This window comes from Cynocephalus volans, chromosome 7 (assembly GCF_027409185.1).
Source record: "Cynocephalus volans isolate mCynVol1 chromosome 7, mCynVol1.pri, whole genome shotgun sequence".
Taxonomy (NCBI): Eukaryota; Metazoa; Chordata; class Mammalia; order Dermoptera; family Cynocephalidae; genus Cynocephalus; species Cynocephalus volans.
Window position 1 is genome coordinate 83,316,619 of NC_084466.1, and position 13,101 is coordinate 83,329,719.

Here is a 13,101-nt window from a genome sequence, read left to right on the forward strand (position 1 = left end):
TCTTAGCATAATTGACTCTATGGGGAAAAATGCCTATAGCCAGTTTTATTCTTTTAGAAATTATAAAAAAGGTCGGCAGCTCAAAAGTAGAAATGTTTTTCCCTAAACTGACTCCACCCCTGAAGGCTGAAATTTATTTTCAGCTTCATAAAAAGCCAAAGGATTTGTTTTATTTCTGTTCTGCACTTGTAAATCCATCATTGTAAGTAAAATATTTTAACTCTATTAAAGATAAAAGTTTGCAGAAGAAAAATAGTTCAACCAAATTTCTGCTGTGTTATTGGTCCTAGTCTAAATGCTTTTTAGGTATGAGAACTGAAGATAAAATAACTACCACCCAATGTACTTCAAGGCGATTTCTTGAAGCTAGAAAGCAGCAGAATCTGTACCACTAGAACAGTTCATTCAAAGGCCAGAAATTGGAAGCATTAAATACAGAGCAACTTGGAAAGCATCTGCGTGAGGGCCTAGATCAGCTCAACCTCAAAATCTGCAGAGTTTTTCCTATGCACACATATGATTAGAGATAAAACCATCACTTCCAGCATTGTATTTATAATAATTAGAAATGAAAGTGCTGTTATAAACTTGACTGTAGTTACTACCTTTACAGAAAAAAAAGAACTACAAAAGTACAATGTAATTACATGATAAGAAAGAGCAATTTGAGGTTTAAGTTATTTTAAATCCATGACAATTTAATGAATAATAATATGCTAGATGGGTGAATAAAAGCATAAACTATTTTGCCACATAAAAATAAAAAAGTCAATTTCTAAAGTTTCTAAATTCTTAAAAACTTAATGCACCTAAACAGGCTTATTGGCCAGCAGACTGCTATTAATATAGTGGGGTTTAAAAAATAAGCAGATGGAATTAACATTTTTCTTTCCTGATATGTAAGTTAGTATGAATTAGGCTCCAAAAGTTTTATTTTCAAGTTATTCATAAATATATCAATTTCCAGAGTTTTCCTGGCTTCTAATAATAAATATAAAACAAGCCAATGCTTTACTTACAGACTTAAAAGGAAACAAAAGCTTAGGTATACAAATGTGTCTTCTTTCGCCTCACAATAAACACCAGTTAGTGTATGTCAGAAAAGCAGGATGCATTATGTAAAAAGGTTAAAACTAGGTCATGTTTTAAAATTGTAGCATTCTCATTCCTTCTGTAAGGTTTGCAGGCCTACATATAGCACTCATATCTACAAACAACTAGAAAAGCATCCAACTATACACGCATCTTTCTAGTTTAAACCCAACTATAGATCGACTTACCAAATCCCTGTGCAACACCCAGTTAGCATGCAGGTAGTGAATCCCATCCAGGATCTGATATAATAGTGACTTCACCATTCCTCGAGGTAACTGAACTGGCTTCTTGTTTGCTTTAGAAGCTCTGTGAAACTTGATTATATGCTGAAAGAAAGAAAAAATATCACAAGAAGCTTAAAAAAGAGGGAAAGATAATTTGATGTATAATATTTTTCTATCAGAAAAAGAAATATTCAGTGATTCCCCAAAATACTGAAAATATAATTTCAGACTGTTGAATAACATAAATAACTTTAAAATTCCCTAACTGAAAAGGAAGCTAAAATTCTATATATGACAGTGTCTCAGGAAATACATGACTGCAACAGGGAAGTAGGAAACCTTGTGCTTTTATTTTTGAAGTATAATTAAAACTTGATTGCTTCCAGAGTGCACTTTTCCCTCAGTATCTGTGGGAGACTTGTCCCAGGACCTTGCTCTTATGCCAAAATCCGAGGATGCTCAAGTCCCTGATATAATGTAGTATTTGCATATAACAACCCATGCACATCCTCCCATATACTTTAAATCATCTCTAGATTACTTACAATACCTAATACAATGTAAATGCCACGTAAATAGTTGTTACACTGTTTTGTTTAGGGAATAAAGACAATAAAGTCTGTACATGTTTAGTACAGTTGTGATTTTTTTCTGAATATTTTCCATCTGCAGTTGGGTGAATCCATCACTACGGAGGGGTGACTATACACTTGATCCTGTTTATCTGTTAGGAATTTTCAAGAACAAAATCTTTTTTATTCTGTACTGATAAAATGAAAACAAAACAAAACAAAAAGAACAAAGTTCAAGAGATACTTCTGACTGGCTGACAGATGTGGTACCTTTTTACAACATAGGTTATAAAGAAAGCAAGTGGGGAGATACTTCAATAAAATGTACATAAGCACAAAGAAATAACACCATATAAATGACCAGTTTACACTGGAAATATTTAGAAATAAGAAAGATTCAGATAAGGAAAAAAAAAAAGAAAAAAGAAAACTGCCTTGTACCATCCATCAAAGCTTTTTCATACAGTATTTTTGGACATCCAGTAAAAAAAAAGTATAACTTTATAAACACAAAAATTACTTTATAAATAAATGTACCTCAAAAGTGTTGTTTTTTTTTTTTTTTTTAAGTTTCAGACTCTATTGATAGGCTTTTTCATTTTAATTAAAGCACTCAAATTACAGGAAAACGTATAAGTCAGCTGCAGTCAACTATACCCTGCACACAATTGTACATATACCTGGCACTTAATATTGTACAAAGCAGACTCTAGATCAATATTTGTGAATATTAAGCATATTCTTGAAATTAGTAAACACAATGAAAACAGGAGTGAGATATTTAACATTATAGGACAACATTTTCACTTTCTACTTTCTTATGATACACAGAATACAACATGGATAAGGAATAACTAGTGATTAATGAGTACAAGAGTTTTACTTTCCAAGGAAAACCTATATAGCAAAGAATACCTAGTGGGAAGGTAAAGTGTAACAGTCAGTACGTATGTAGTATGATTAAGGTGTACTATTTATTAGCAGCATTACGCTAATTTAATTTTCTCATTTTTTTCCCCAAGGTGTTTAGTAGCAGGCAAACAAAACAGAGCTACAACTTAATAATATAGAATGTTCTGTCACCTGTCCTAAGATATGATGTGACAATCAAGTTTGTTTTCCTCATGAATAAGATTCACTGGCTCTCTAAGCTTAACAAAAATAGGTTAGAATAGAGCAATTTTTTAAAAAAAATTTAAGGGGCTGGCCAGTTAGCTCAGTTGGTTAGAGTGCGGTTTTACAACACCAAAGTCAAAGGTTTGAATCCCTGTCCAGCAATCAATCAATCAATATATGAAACCCTGACAGAGTAAAAAAGAAAAGAACAAATATGTAGGGGAGGTAAAATAATTAATTGATTCCATATACATTTCTTCAGTTAACACTTTCATTAGGGTATTACAAGTGACTCTTTCATTAATATTTTCAAACTACAAAAAAATACAGTGGGGGGAATTTCTTACCTTCATATTCCTGGGCTATATCACAAATACGTGGTACATATAACATGAAATCTCACCAACATCTAAGTGACTTTTCAAAAATAACTCTTTTTACTGCAACTGCTTTGTTACTCTCTGCTGCCTTATCCCAGCCAATTCACTTCACCATTCCAATTAAATAAGAAAATAAAATGAATAAAGGAGTGGGTTTTAGTAAAGTAAATTATCATTTGTTTTTTAAGAAAATGAACATTAAAAATATATATTTGGAGGTTTTCAAGATTGCGGTGGCTGCGGCGGTTGGCGCGGAGTAGCTGAGGTGGAAAAGGCGGCCACTGGGCCTCAGGCAGCCGGGAAACTTGTGGACCTTCCTCTTGCCATCTCTTAAGGGAGGACCGCAGCTGCTGGCCGGTCGTGGGGGGTGACCGCCACTTTGCCCTCGGCAGGAGAGGCTGCCTCATTCACAGGCAACAGCTTTGAAGTGTGGAGCAGGAAAAGAACTGTTTCTTAGCTGCAAAAGCAAGTCTCTAAACAGGGAACACGGCGCCAGGGCTGCTGTGGATGCAGACAGGATCCTGGAGGCCGGGGCCGCGCTGAAGGAGGCCAGCTGCCCTAATTCAGGATTCGAGGTTTCAGGCCGGCATTAAAGAAGATTCCTGGGAGCGCCTGAGCCGCGCCGCGACTGAAAAGCCCGAGGCGGCAGCGGCCGAGAACTGGGAAGGCGGCAAACCAGAGGCAGAGAGTGAGCGCCCGACCTGGCACAACCCTGTGAGTGACCCCTGGACCAGCCCTGTTTGGGGGCCTGACGCCCACCCGGCTCCCGCCTGCATCACCAGGCCACTCACCGCCCCGGAGCTGCCTCCATTTTCCCAGGTCCTGGCAGCTCCGCCCGGCTCGGCCATCACTAAGCCTTCCCACTTGCTCGGACCGGCGCGGGGCTTTCCAGAGCCTGCGGGCCGGCCTACCCTCCCAATCCCTCCACGGTTCTCTGGCGGGTTGGTGGCGTGGGGCGTCCCCGGCCAGTGTCGGGAGGGCAAGGAAGTACGGGTGGGCCGACTCTCACTCCACCACACCCTGGACTCAGGCCCCCGGTAAACTTCCTGTTACTGGGAGGCAGTCACCATCTCTGTAGCCACCAGTTCGGAAAAAAAGCCTAACCAATTTCTAGTTGGGAATAGTGTGGTAGGAGAGTTCCCAGGTCCGCTTGAACCTGCCGGAGAGCTAGCTGCAGGCGGGCACTAGACTCGGTTTATACCGGGGGGATACAAAGGTGAACAAGCCCCGAGAAAGATCTACACAGTGATACAAAGGCACCCAGAGCGACCGGTCGTCTGTGCCTAGCAGAAACCTGGTAGACTTCCTGGGCGAGGCGGTGCCGAGCAGGGTCTTGAAGGCCAAGCTGATAGACGAGGGTTGCAGAAGACATGCCCCAGCCCAGCACAGTGCGCACAGAGTGGGGAGACTTGCGGCCAGGGAGGCGGAGACTCGACAGAAACCACACACCCTGCGGGGTCGCCACTGCACAATCCAACAGCCTGGGCCAGAGCACACGGAACAGGGAGAAGTCGGCACAGGAAGTGAAAGCTCAACAGCGATCACACACCCTGTGGTATGTGATCCACCAGCCCAGCAGAGTCCAAGCTGACCAGAAAGGTGACTCCCCGGAGAAACCCAAGACCCGAGGCAACCACACACACAAGGCACTAGAGGCAAACTGAGCAGTCACGGAGGTAGCCATACCAAATTGGCAACCACAGCAACATCCTAGTTAGTAATTAGTCTCAAACCGGTGGACTGTGAAACCTCCTACCACAATGAATAAACATCAAAAAAAAGATACCAGAAATACAAAAAATCAAGAAAGTACACCACCAAAAGTTAATAAATCTCAAACTCTTGATCCTATAGAACAAGAAGCCCTTGAAATGACTGACAAGGAATTTCGAGTGATAATTCTAAGGAAACTGAATGAGATACAAGAAAACACAGCTAAACATCATGATGAAATGAGGAAAAGTATACAGGATCTGAAAGAGGAAATGTACAAAGAAATCATGTCCTGAAAAAAAATGTAGCAGAACTTCCTGAACTGAAGAAGTTGTTGAGCGAAATAAAAAACACAATGGAGAGTTTAACCAGCAGGCTTGTCGAAGTTGAAGACAGAACCTCTGCACCTGAAGATGGGCTGTTTGAAATAACACAAGCGGACAAAAAGAAAGAAAAAAGAATCAAGAACATGGAAGAAAATCTGAGAGAGATATCAGACAACCTTAAGCGCTCAAATATCGGAGTCATGGGTATTCCAGAAGGGGAGGAAAATGGAGATTCCATTGAAAACATATTCAACAAAATAGTGGCAGAAAACTTCCCAGGTATAGGAAAAATCACAGATATTCAGATGCAGGAAGCTCAACGATCTTCAAACCTATTCAACCCAAAAAGGCCTTCTCTAAGACATGTCATAGTCAAACTGGCAAAACTCAGAGACAAAGAGAGAATCTTAAAAGCTGCAAGAGAGAAGCGTCAAATCACCTATAAGGGAGCCACAGTCAGGCTAACATCAGACTTTTCATCACAAACCCTAAAAGCTAGAAAGGAATGGGGTGATATTTTCAAAATACTAAAAGACAAAGATTGCCAGCCAAGAATACTCTACCCTGCAAGGCTATCCTTCCGAAATGAAGGGCAAATAGTATGTTTCTCAGACAAACAAAAACTGTGGGAGTTCACTACCACACGACCACCCTTACAAGAAATCCTCAAGGGAGTACTGGGTTTGGTTCCTGAAAAATAACTACCACTGCCATAAAAACCCAAGAAAAATCAATACCCACTAGTATAATAAAAATGGCATTCATGAAGAGAAAACAAGCAAACAAAAACGCTATCCACAACCTAAGGAACCAACAAACACAGAAACCAAACAGTAAATCAGAAAGCAAGGAACAAAAGACACCTAAGACAACCAAACAACCAATAAAATGCTAGGAATAAATCAACACCTTTCAATAACAACTCTTAATGTAAAAGGCTTAAATTCCCCAATCAAAAGACACAGACTGGCTGACTGGATCAAAAAGGAGGACCCAACTATATGCTGCCTACAAGAGACCCACCTCACCCATAAAGATTCACACAGACTAAGAGTGAAAGGAAGGAAAAAGATTTACCATGCAAACAGAAAAGAAAAATGGGCTGGAGTAGCTATTCTTATAGATGACAAAATAGACTTTGAACTAAAAACCATAAAAAGAGACAATGAGGGACACTACTTAATGATAAAAGGACTGATCCATCAAGAAGACGTAACAATCATAAATATGTACGCACCCAATGTTGGAGCAGCCAGATTTATAAAACAAACTCTATTAGACCTAAAGAAGGAAATAGACACTAATACCATAATAGCAGGGGACCTGAACACCCCACTGTCAGTATTAGACAGATCATCTAGGCAAAGAATCAGTAGAGAAACACAAGATCTAAACAAGACTCTAGACCAATTGGAATTGGCAGATATCTACAGAACATTCCACCCAACAACCTCAGAATATTCATTCTTCTCATCAGCACATGGATCATTCTCCAGGATAGATCACATATTAGGTCACAAATCAAGTCTCAACGAATTCAAAAAAATTGGAATTATCCCATGTATCTTCTCAGACCACAATGGATTAAAACTAGAAATTAATAACAAACAAAATTCTGGAAACTATACAAACACATGGAAATTAAATAGCATTCTACTTAATGACATATGGATCCAAGAAGAAATCAAGCAGGAAATCAAAAAATTTATTGAAACTAATGAAAACAATGATACATCATACCAAAACCTGTGGGGTACTGCAAAAGCAGTATTGAGGGGGAAATTTATTGCATTAAACGCTCACTTCAGAAGAATGGAAAGATGGCAAGTGAACAACCTAACACTTCACCTTAAAGAACTAGAAAAACAAGAACAATCCAAACCTAAAGTTAGCAGACGGAAAGAAATCATTAAGATCAGAGCAGAACTGAATGAAATTGAAAACCAAAAAACAATTCAAAAGATCAATGAATCAAAAAGTTGGTTTTTTGAAAAGATAAATAAAATTGACAAACCATTAGCATGGCTAACAAAAAAAAGAAGAGAGAAGACTCAAATAACAAAAATTAGAAATGAAAAAGGCAATATTACAACTGATTCATCTGAAATACAAGGAATCATTCGAGACTACTATAAACAACTATACACCAACAAATTTGAAAATCTGGAGAAAATGGATAAATTTCTGGACACACACAAGCTCCCAAAACTGAACCATGAAGACGTAGAAAATTTGAACAGACCAATAACAAGAAAGGAGATTGAAGCTGTTATCAGAAGGCTCCCAACAAAGAGAAGCCCAGGACCAGATGGATTCACAGCAGAATTTTACCAAACATTCAAAGAGGAATTGACACCGATTCTTTACAAACTATTCCAAAAGATCGAAACAGACGCAAATCTCCCAAACTCATTCTATGAAGCAAACATCATCCTGATACCAAAACCAGGTAAACATATAACCAAAAAAGAAAACTACAGGCCGATATCCTTGATGAATATAGATGCAAAAATCCTCACTAAAATACTAGCAAACAGAATACAGCAACACATACGAAAAATTATTCATCATGATCAAGTGGGATTCATCCCAGGGATGCAAGGTTGGTTCAACATACGCAAATCAGTAAATGTGATACACCATATTAATAAACTCAAACACAAGGACCATATGATCATCTCTATAGATGCTGAAAAGGCATTTGATAAAGTTCAGCACTCATTCATAACAAAGACCCTCTATAAGTTAGGTATAGAGGGAAAGTATCTCAACATAATTAAAGCCATATATGCCAAACCCACTGCCAATATCATCTTGAATGGGGAAAAGGTGAAAGCTTTTCCTTTAAGAACAGGAACTAGACAAGGATGCCCACTCTCACCACTCCTATTCAACATAGTGTTGGAAGTACTAGCCAGAGCAATCAGAGAAGAGAAGGAAATAAAGGGCATCCAGATTGGAAAAGATGAAGTCAAACTATCCCTGTTTGCAGATGACATGATCCTATATATCGATCAGTCTAAAACCTCTACAAAAAAACTCTTGGAATTGATAAATGATTTCAGCACAGTAGCAGGATACAAAATCAACACACAAAAATCAGTAGCATTTCTTTTCTCCAATAGTGAACATGCAGAACGAGAAATCAAGAAAGCCTGCCCATTTACAATAGCCACCAAAAAAATAAACTACTTAGGAACTGAGTTAACCAAGGAGGTGAAAAATCTCTACAATGAGAACTACAAACCACTGCTGAGAGAAATTAGAGAGGACACAAGAAGATGGAAAGATATCCCATGCTCTTGGATTGGAAGAATCAACATAGTGAAAATGTCCATACTACCCAAAGTGATATACAAATTCAATGCAATCCCCATCAAAATTCCAAGGACATTTTTCTCAGAAATGGAAAAAACTATCCAGTCATTTATATGGAACAATAAAAGACCACGCATAGCCAAAGCAATGCTGAGCAAAAAAAATAAAGCTGGACACATAACACTACATGACTTTAAGCTATACTACAAAGCTATAATAACCAAAACAGTATGGTACTGGCATAAAGACAGACACACTGACCAATGGAATAGAATAGAGAATCCAGAAATCAACCCACACACTTACTGCCAGCTGATCTTTGACAAATGCACCAAGCCTATTCACTGGGGAAGGGACTGCCTCTTCAGCAAATGGTGCTGGGATAACTGGATATCCATATGCAGGAGAATGAAACTAGATCCATACCTCTCACTGTATACTAAAATCAACTCAAAATGGACTAAGGATTTAAATATACACCCTGAAACAATAAAACTTCTTAAAGAAAACATAGGAGAAACACTTCAGGAAATAGGACTGGACACAGACTTCATGAATACGACCCCAAAAGCACGGGCAACCAAAGGAAAAATAAACAAATGGGATTATATCAAACTAAAAAGCTTCTGCACAGCAAAAGAAACAATTAACAGAGTTAAAAGACAACCAACAGAGTGGGAGAAAATATTTGCAAAATATACATCTGACAAAGGATTAATATCCAGAATATATAAGGAACTCAAACAACTTTACAAGAAGAAAACAAGCAACCCAATTAAAAAATGGGCAAAAGAGCTAAGTAGGCATTTCTCTAAGGAAGATATACAAATGGCCAACAGACATATGAAAAAATGCTCAACATCACTCAGCATCCAGGAAATGCAAATCAAAACCACACTGAGATACCATCTAACCCCAGTTAGGATGGCTAAAATCCAAAAGACCCTGAACGATAAATGCTGGCGAGGTTGCGGAGGAAAAGGAACTCTCATACATTGTTGGTGGGACTGCAAAATGGTGCAGCCTCTATGGAAAATGGTATGGAGGTTCCTCAAACAATTGCAGATAGATCTACCATACGACCCAGCTATCCCACTGCTGGGAATATACCCAGAGGAATGGAAATCATCAAGTCAAAGGTATACATGTTCCCCAATGTTCATCGCAGCACTCTTTACAATAGCCAAGAGTTGGAACCAGCCCAAATGTCCATCATCAGATGAGTGGATACGGAAAATGTGGTACATCTACACAATGGAATACTACTCAGCTATAAAAACGAATGAAATACTGCCATTTGCAACAACATGGATGGACCTTGAGAGAATTATATTAAGTGAAACAAGTCAGGCACAGAAAGAGAAATACCACATGTTCTCACTTATTGGTGGGAGCTAAAAATTAATATATAAATTCACACACACACACACACACAAAACCGGGGGGGGGGTGGGGAGAAGATATAACAACCACAATTACTTGACGTTGATAGGACAAGCAAACAGAAAGGACATTGTTGGGGGGGAGGGGGGAGGGAGAAGGGAGGGAGGTTTTGGTGATGGGGAGCAATAATCCGCCACAATGTATATCGACAAAATAAAAATTAAAAAAAATATATATATATTTATTTGGCTTAAATGAGTATTAAGATGAACTATTTATACACATTTTGCAACATTATATGCAATATAATTTGCTAAAGTATAATCACTGTACCTACACATAAAATTAAGTATTACACACCAACCTGCTAGAAATCATATTGAATGCAATACCATCTCCTATGCTCTGCTATGATTTATTACAAGTCTTCTTTATAAATCAGCCTGGAAAACTTCTTAAGTTTCGATTATATGATCTGATTTCACATTAGGGTTCTGTATAGTGAGTGTTCAATTCAATATTGTCATTCTTACTTAACAAATTTTTATTAATAGAATCCCAATTTGATTTGATTAGATTTCTTTTAAAATGAAAGAAAAGAAACTGACACCCAAAGAAAGAAAGGAAAGTTTACAACCAGCATCAATCTTGAACAATGGTTTCATAAAACAGAGAGAAAATTTCATGTGTCTATTTTCTGTTTTAAAACAATTCTTTCTAGATAACATCTTTAAAAAGTTTAATTAAATTTGCATTTAGTCATGATAAATAGTTATCTACAAACGGAGTGAAAATATTTCTTATAAATCTGAAAGCATATGAAACCCAGACTAAGTTTCAATTTCTGAAATGTTACAGTTAAAATTACGTAAATGAGGATAATTCTGAAAATTAGCAAAATAGTTTGAAACTTTCTTACTATTTTCAGAGTTGAATTTACTTTTTCCAAAAAAAAAATTTTTTTTTTCTGACCGGTAAGGGGATCGCAACCCTCGGCACGGTGTCGTCTGCACCACGCTCGGCCAGTGAGCACACTGGCCATCTCTATATAGGATCTGAACCCGCAGCCTCGGCGCTGCCAGCGCCACACTCTCCCAAGTGAGCCACGGGGCCAGCCCTGAGTTGAATTTACTTTTTAAAAATAGTTTCGCTGGTATTTGTTATAGTTTTATTTCAAGATTTTGAATTTGCATTTAGAAAATACAGCTGAGTGAAAACAGAAATTGTTTGGAAGATTTTTGAAAAATGAGCCATGATCTTATGATCACTTGCATATCAGTACATATGTTTTTTATTTATTTCAATAAAAGCATGGCCATGTTAATTTAGTAAATAAGAACTAATATGCAAAACAATGAAATGTTTAAGGACCTTATTAAATATCACTAAAAAAAGAGATCACAGGCGTATAGTAGTTGTTAACGAATTAACAGGAGGTAATATTAGGGGTTTTGTTTACTTGTGTTTTAAACTGTAATCTGCATAAACAGATAATTTTTAACACGAGATTGATCAAGATGTGAGTTTTGTAAATATCTTTCAAAATTACTTTGGCTATCCTGTTATAGATTTTCAGTTTATATATCAGAAAGTCTTACCTCCAAGATGGCATTTCAGATTTTTAAAAAACATAACTGTTAAATTTAATAAAGGAGTAAACTTTGTAGCTACCCAAGACTTTTTCAAATACCAATTTTAAAAACAATCTGCTTAGGAAACTGTACAATACTGAGGCAGGTGTATGTATTTCAGCTATTTAGTAAAGATAAATCTAAATTCATATTTTATGAAAATTTTTATCAACATAGCATCATTTTTTCCCCACTGTATTAAACTACTAAACTGTAGTCACTTGATTTTAAGAAAAATCCTCTAATGTTTAATTGGGTCTGAGTATCTAAAAATATTCATATCATAGGTCAGACAAGCAAAAAAATAACTAAAGACACAAAAGATTTGGAATCTGTTTTCTTGCCAATCTCATTTTGTAGAACATCCACAAAGAATTCTTCCTAAGTAAGAGTATGCCCAATGCAAGTAAGTACAATATTAAACTACTGCTGGTGAAAATAAGAAATATATCAGAATACTGAATATCAATTTTGAATAACTAATAAATGATTAATAACAGTTTTGTACATTTTTATAGTACATTTAATTTATAAAACTTTTCAGAAAAACCCTGGAAAAAGGCAAGAAAAGTATTAACATTTTACATATGGGGGAAAACTACAGCTTCAGAGCCATTAAAGAGACTTGCCTAATTTCATATGATAAATAACAGATAGAACCATTAGATCTCAGTCTCGTCTTTCAAATATAACATATTCTTCCTCTACATGAGGATACCACCTTCTCATTGTATATTCCTTTACACTACAGAATAAAAGGAAATATGCTGTTCTTCAATCTTATAACAAAATAGTTATTACTTTTTTGTTTTATCAAAAAATCAATAACTATGAAACAATACTAAATAGTTTACATTCTTTAGATTCTAATGTTTTCTTTAATATCTGTTACACAGATCAAACTGACGGGATAAAAAAGTAATAATATAAAGCAAAATACTGTAGCCTTGGTAATTCATCAGCCACAATCTGTGAGGTTACCTTTACTTTTAAAATGTAATTCTCACAGTAAGCTGAGTTCCTAAATTGTTTTTAGTCACTCGTAACAATCCCTGACTAAAACCAATGGCTCGTGTCTACCAGCAATTCACCTTACCCAGAGGTCATGTTCAGCATAATCAAACAGAAGCCATACTTTCCTGTCAGCATGAGACAGAAACACCTTTTGAAGAGAGATGACATTTGGATGCTTAAGCTCTCGAAGTAACTGCAAAACAAAAGATATCCATTAAAAATTTTCGCTATAAAATGTCATAAACCACACCAATCCAGTGATAATCAATCTTATAACTCTAGTAAGCATCCACACGATTTTGAAATATCTGTTCAAGTGCTTTGTAACA

General features: G+C 37.0%; 1 protein-coding gene across 6 annotated transcripts in view; it reads right to left on the bottom strand.

Moving 5' to 3' along the window:
- CDK8 (cyclin dependent kinase 8) overlaps window positions 1-13,101 on the bottom strand; it is a 136,964-nt gene that overhangs the window by 41,497 nt on the left and 82,366 nt on the right. For 5 of the 6 annotated variants that reach the window (XM_063102045.1, XM_063102042.1, XM_063102041.1 and 2 more), the window contains exons 3-4: window positions 12,855-12,965; window positions 1,281-1,421 (exon numbers count right to left, since the gene is read on the bottom strand). In XM_063102045.1, the coding sequence (XP_062958115.1) occupies window positions 1,281-1,421; window positions 12,855-12,965 (252 nt within the window). Of the gene's footprint in view, window positions 1-1,280; window positions 1,422-12,854; window positions 12,966-13,101 lie in introns of those variants that run through there. The other variant, XM_063102046.1, reaches the window with a different exon arrangement.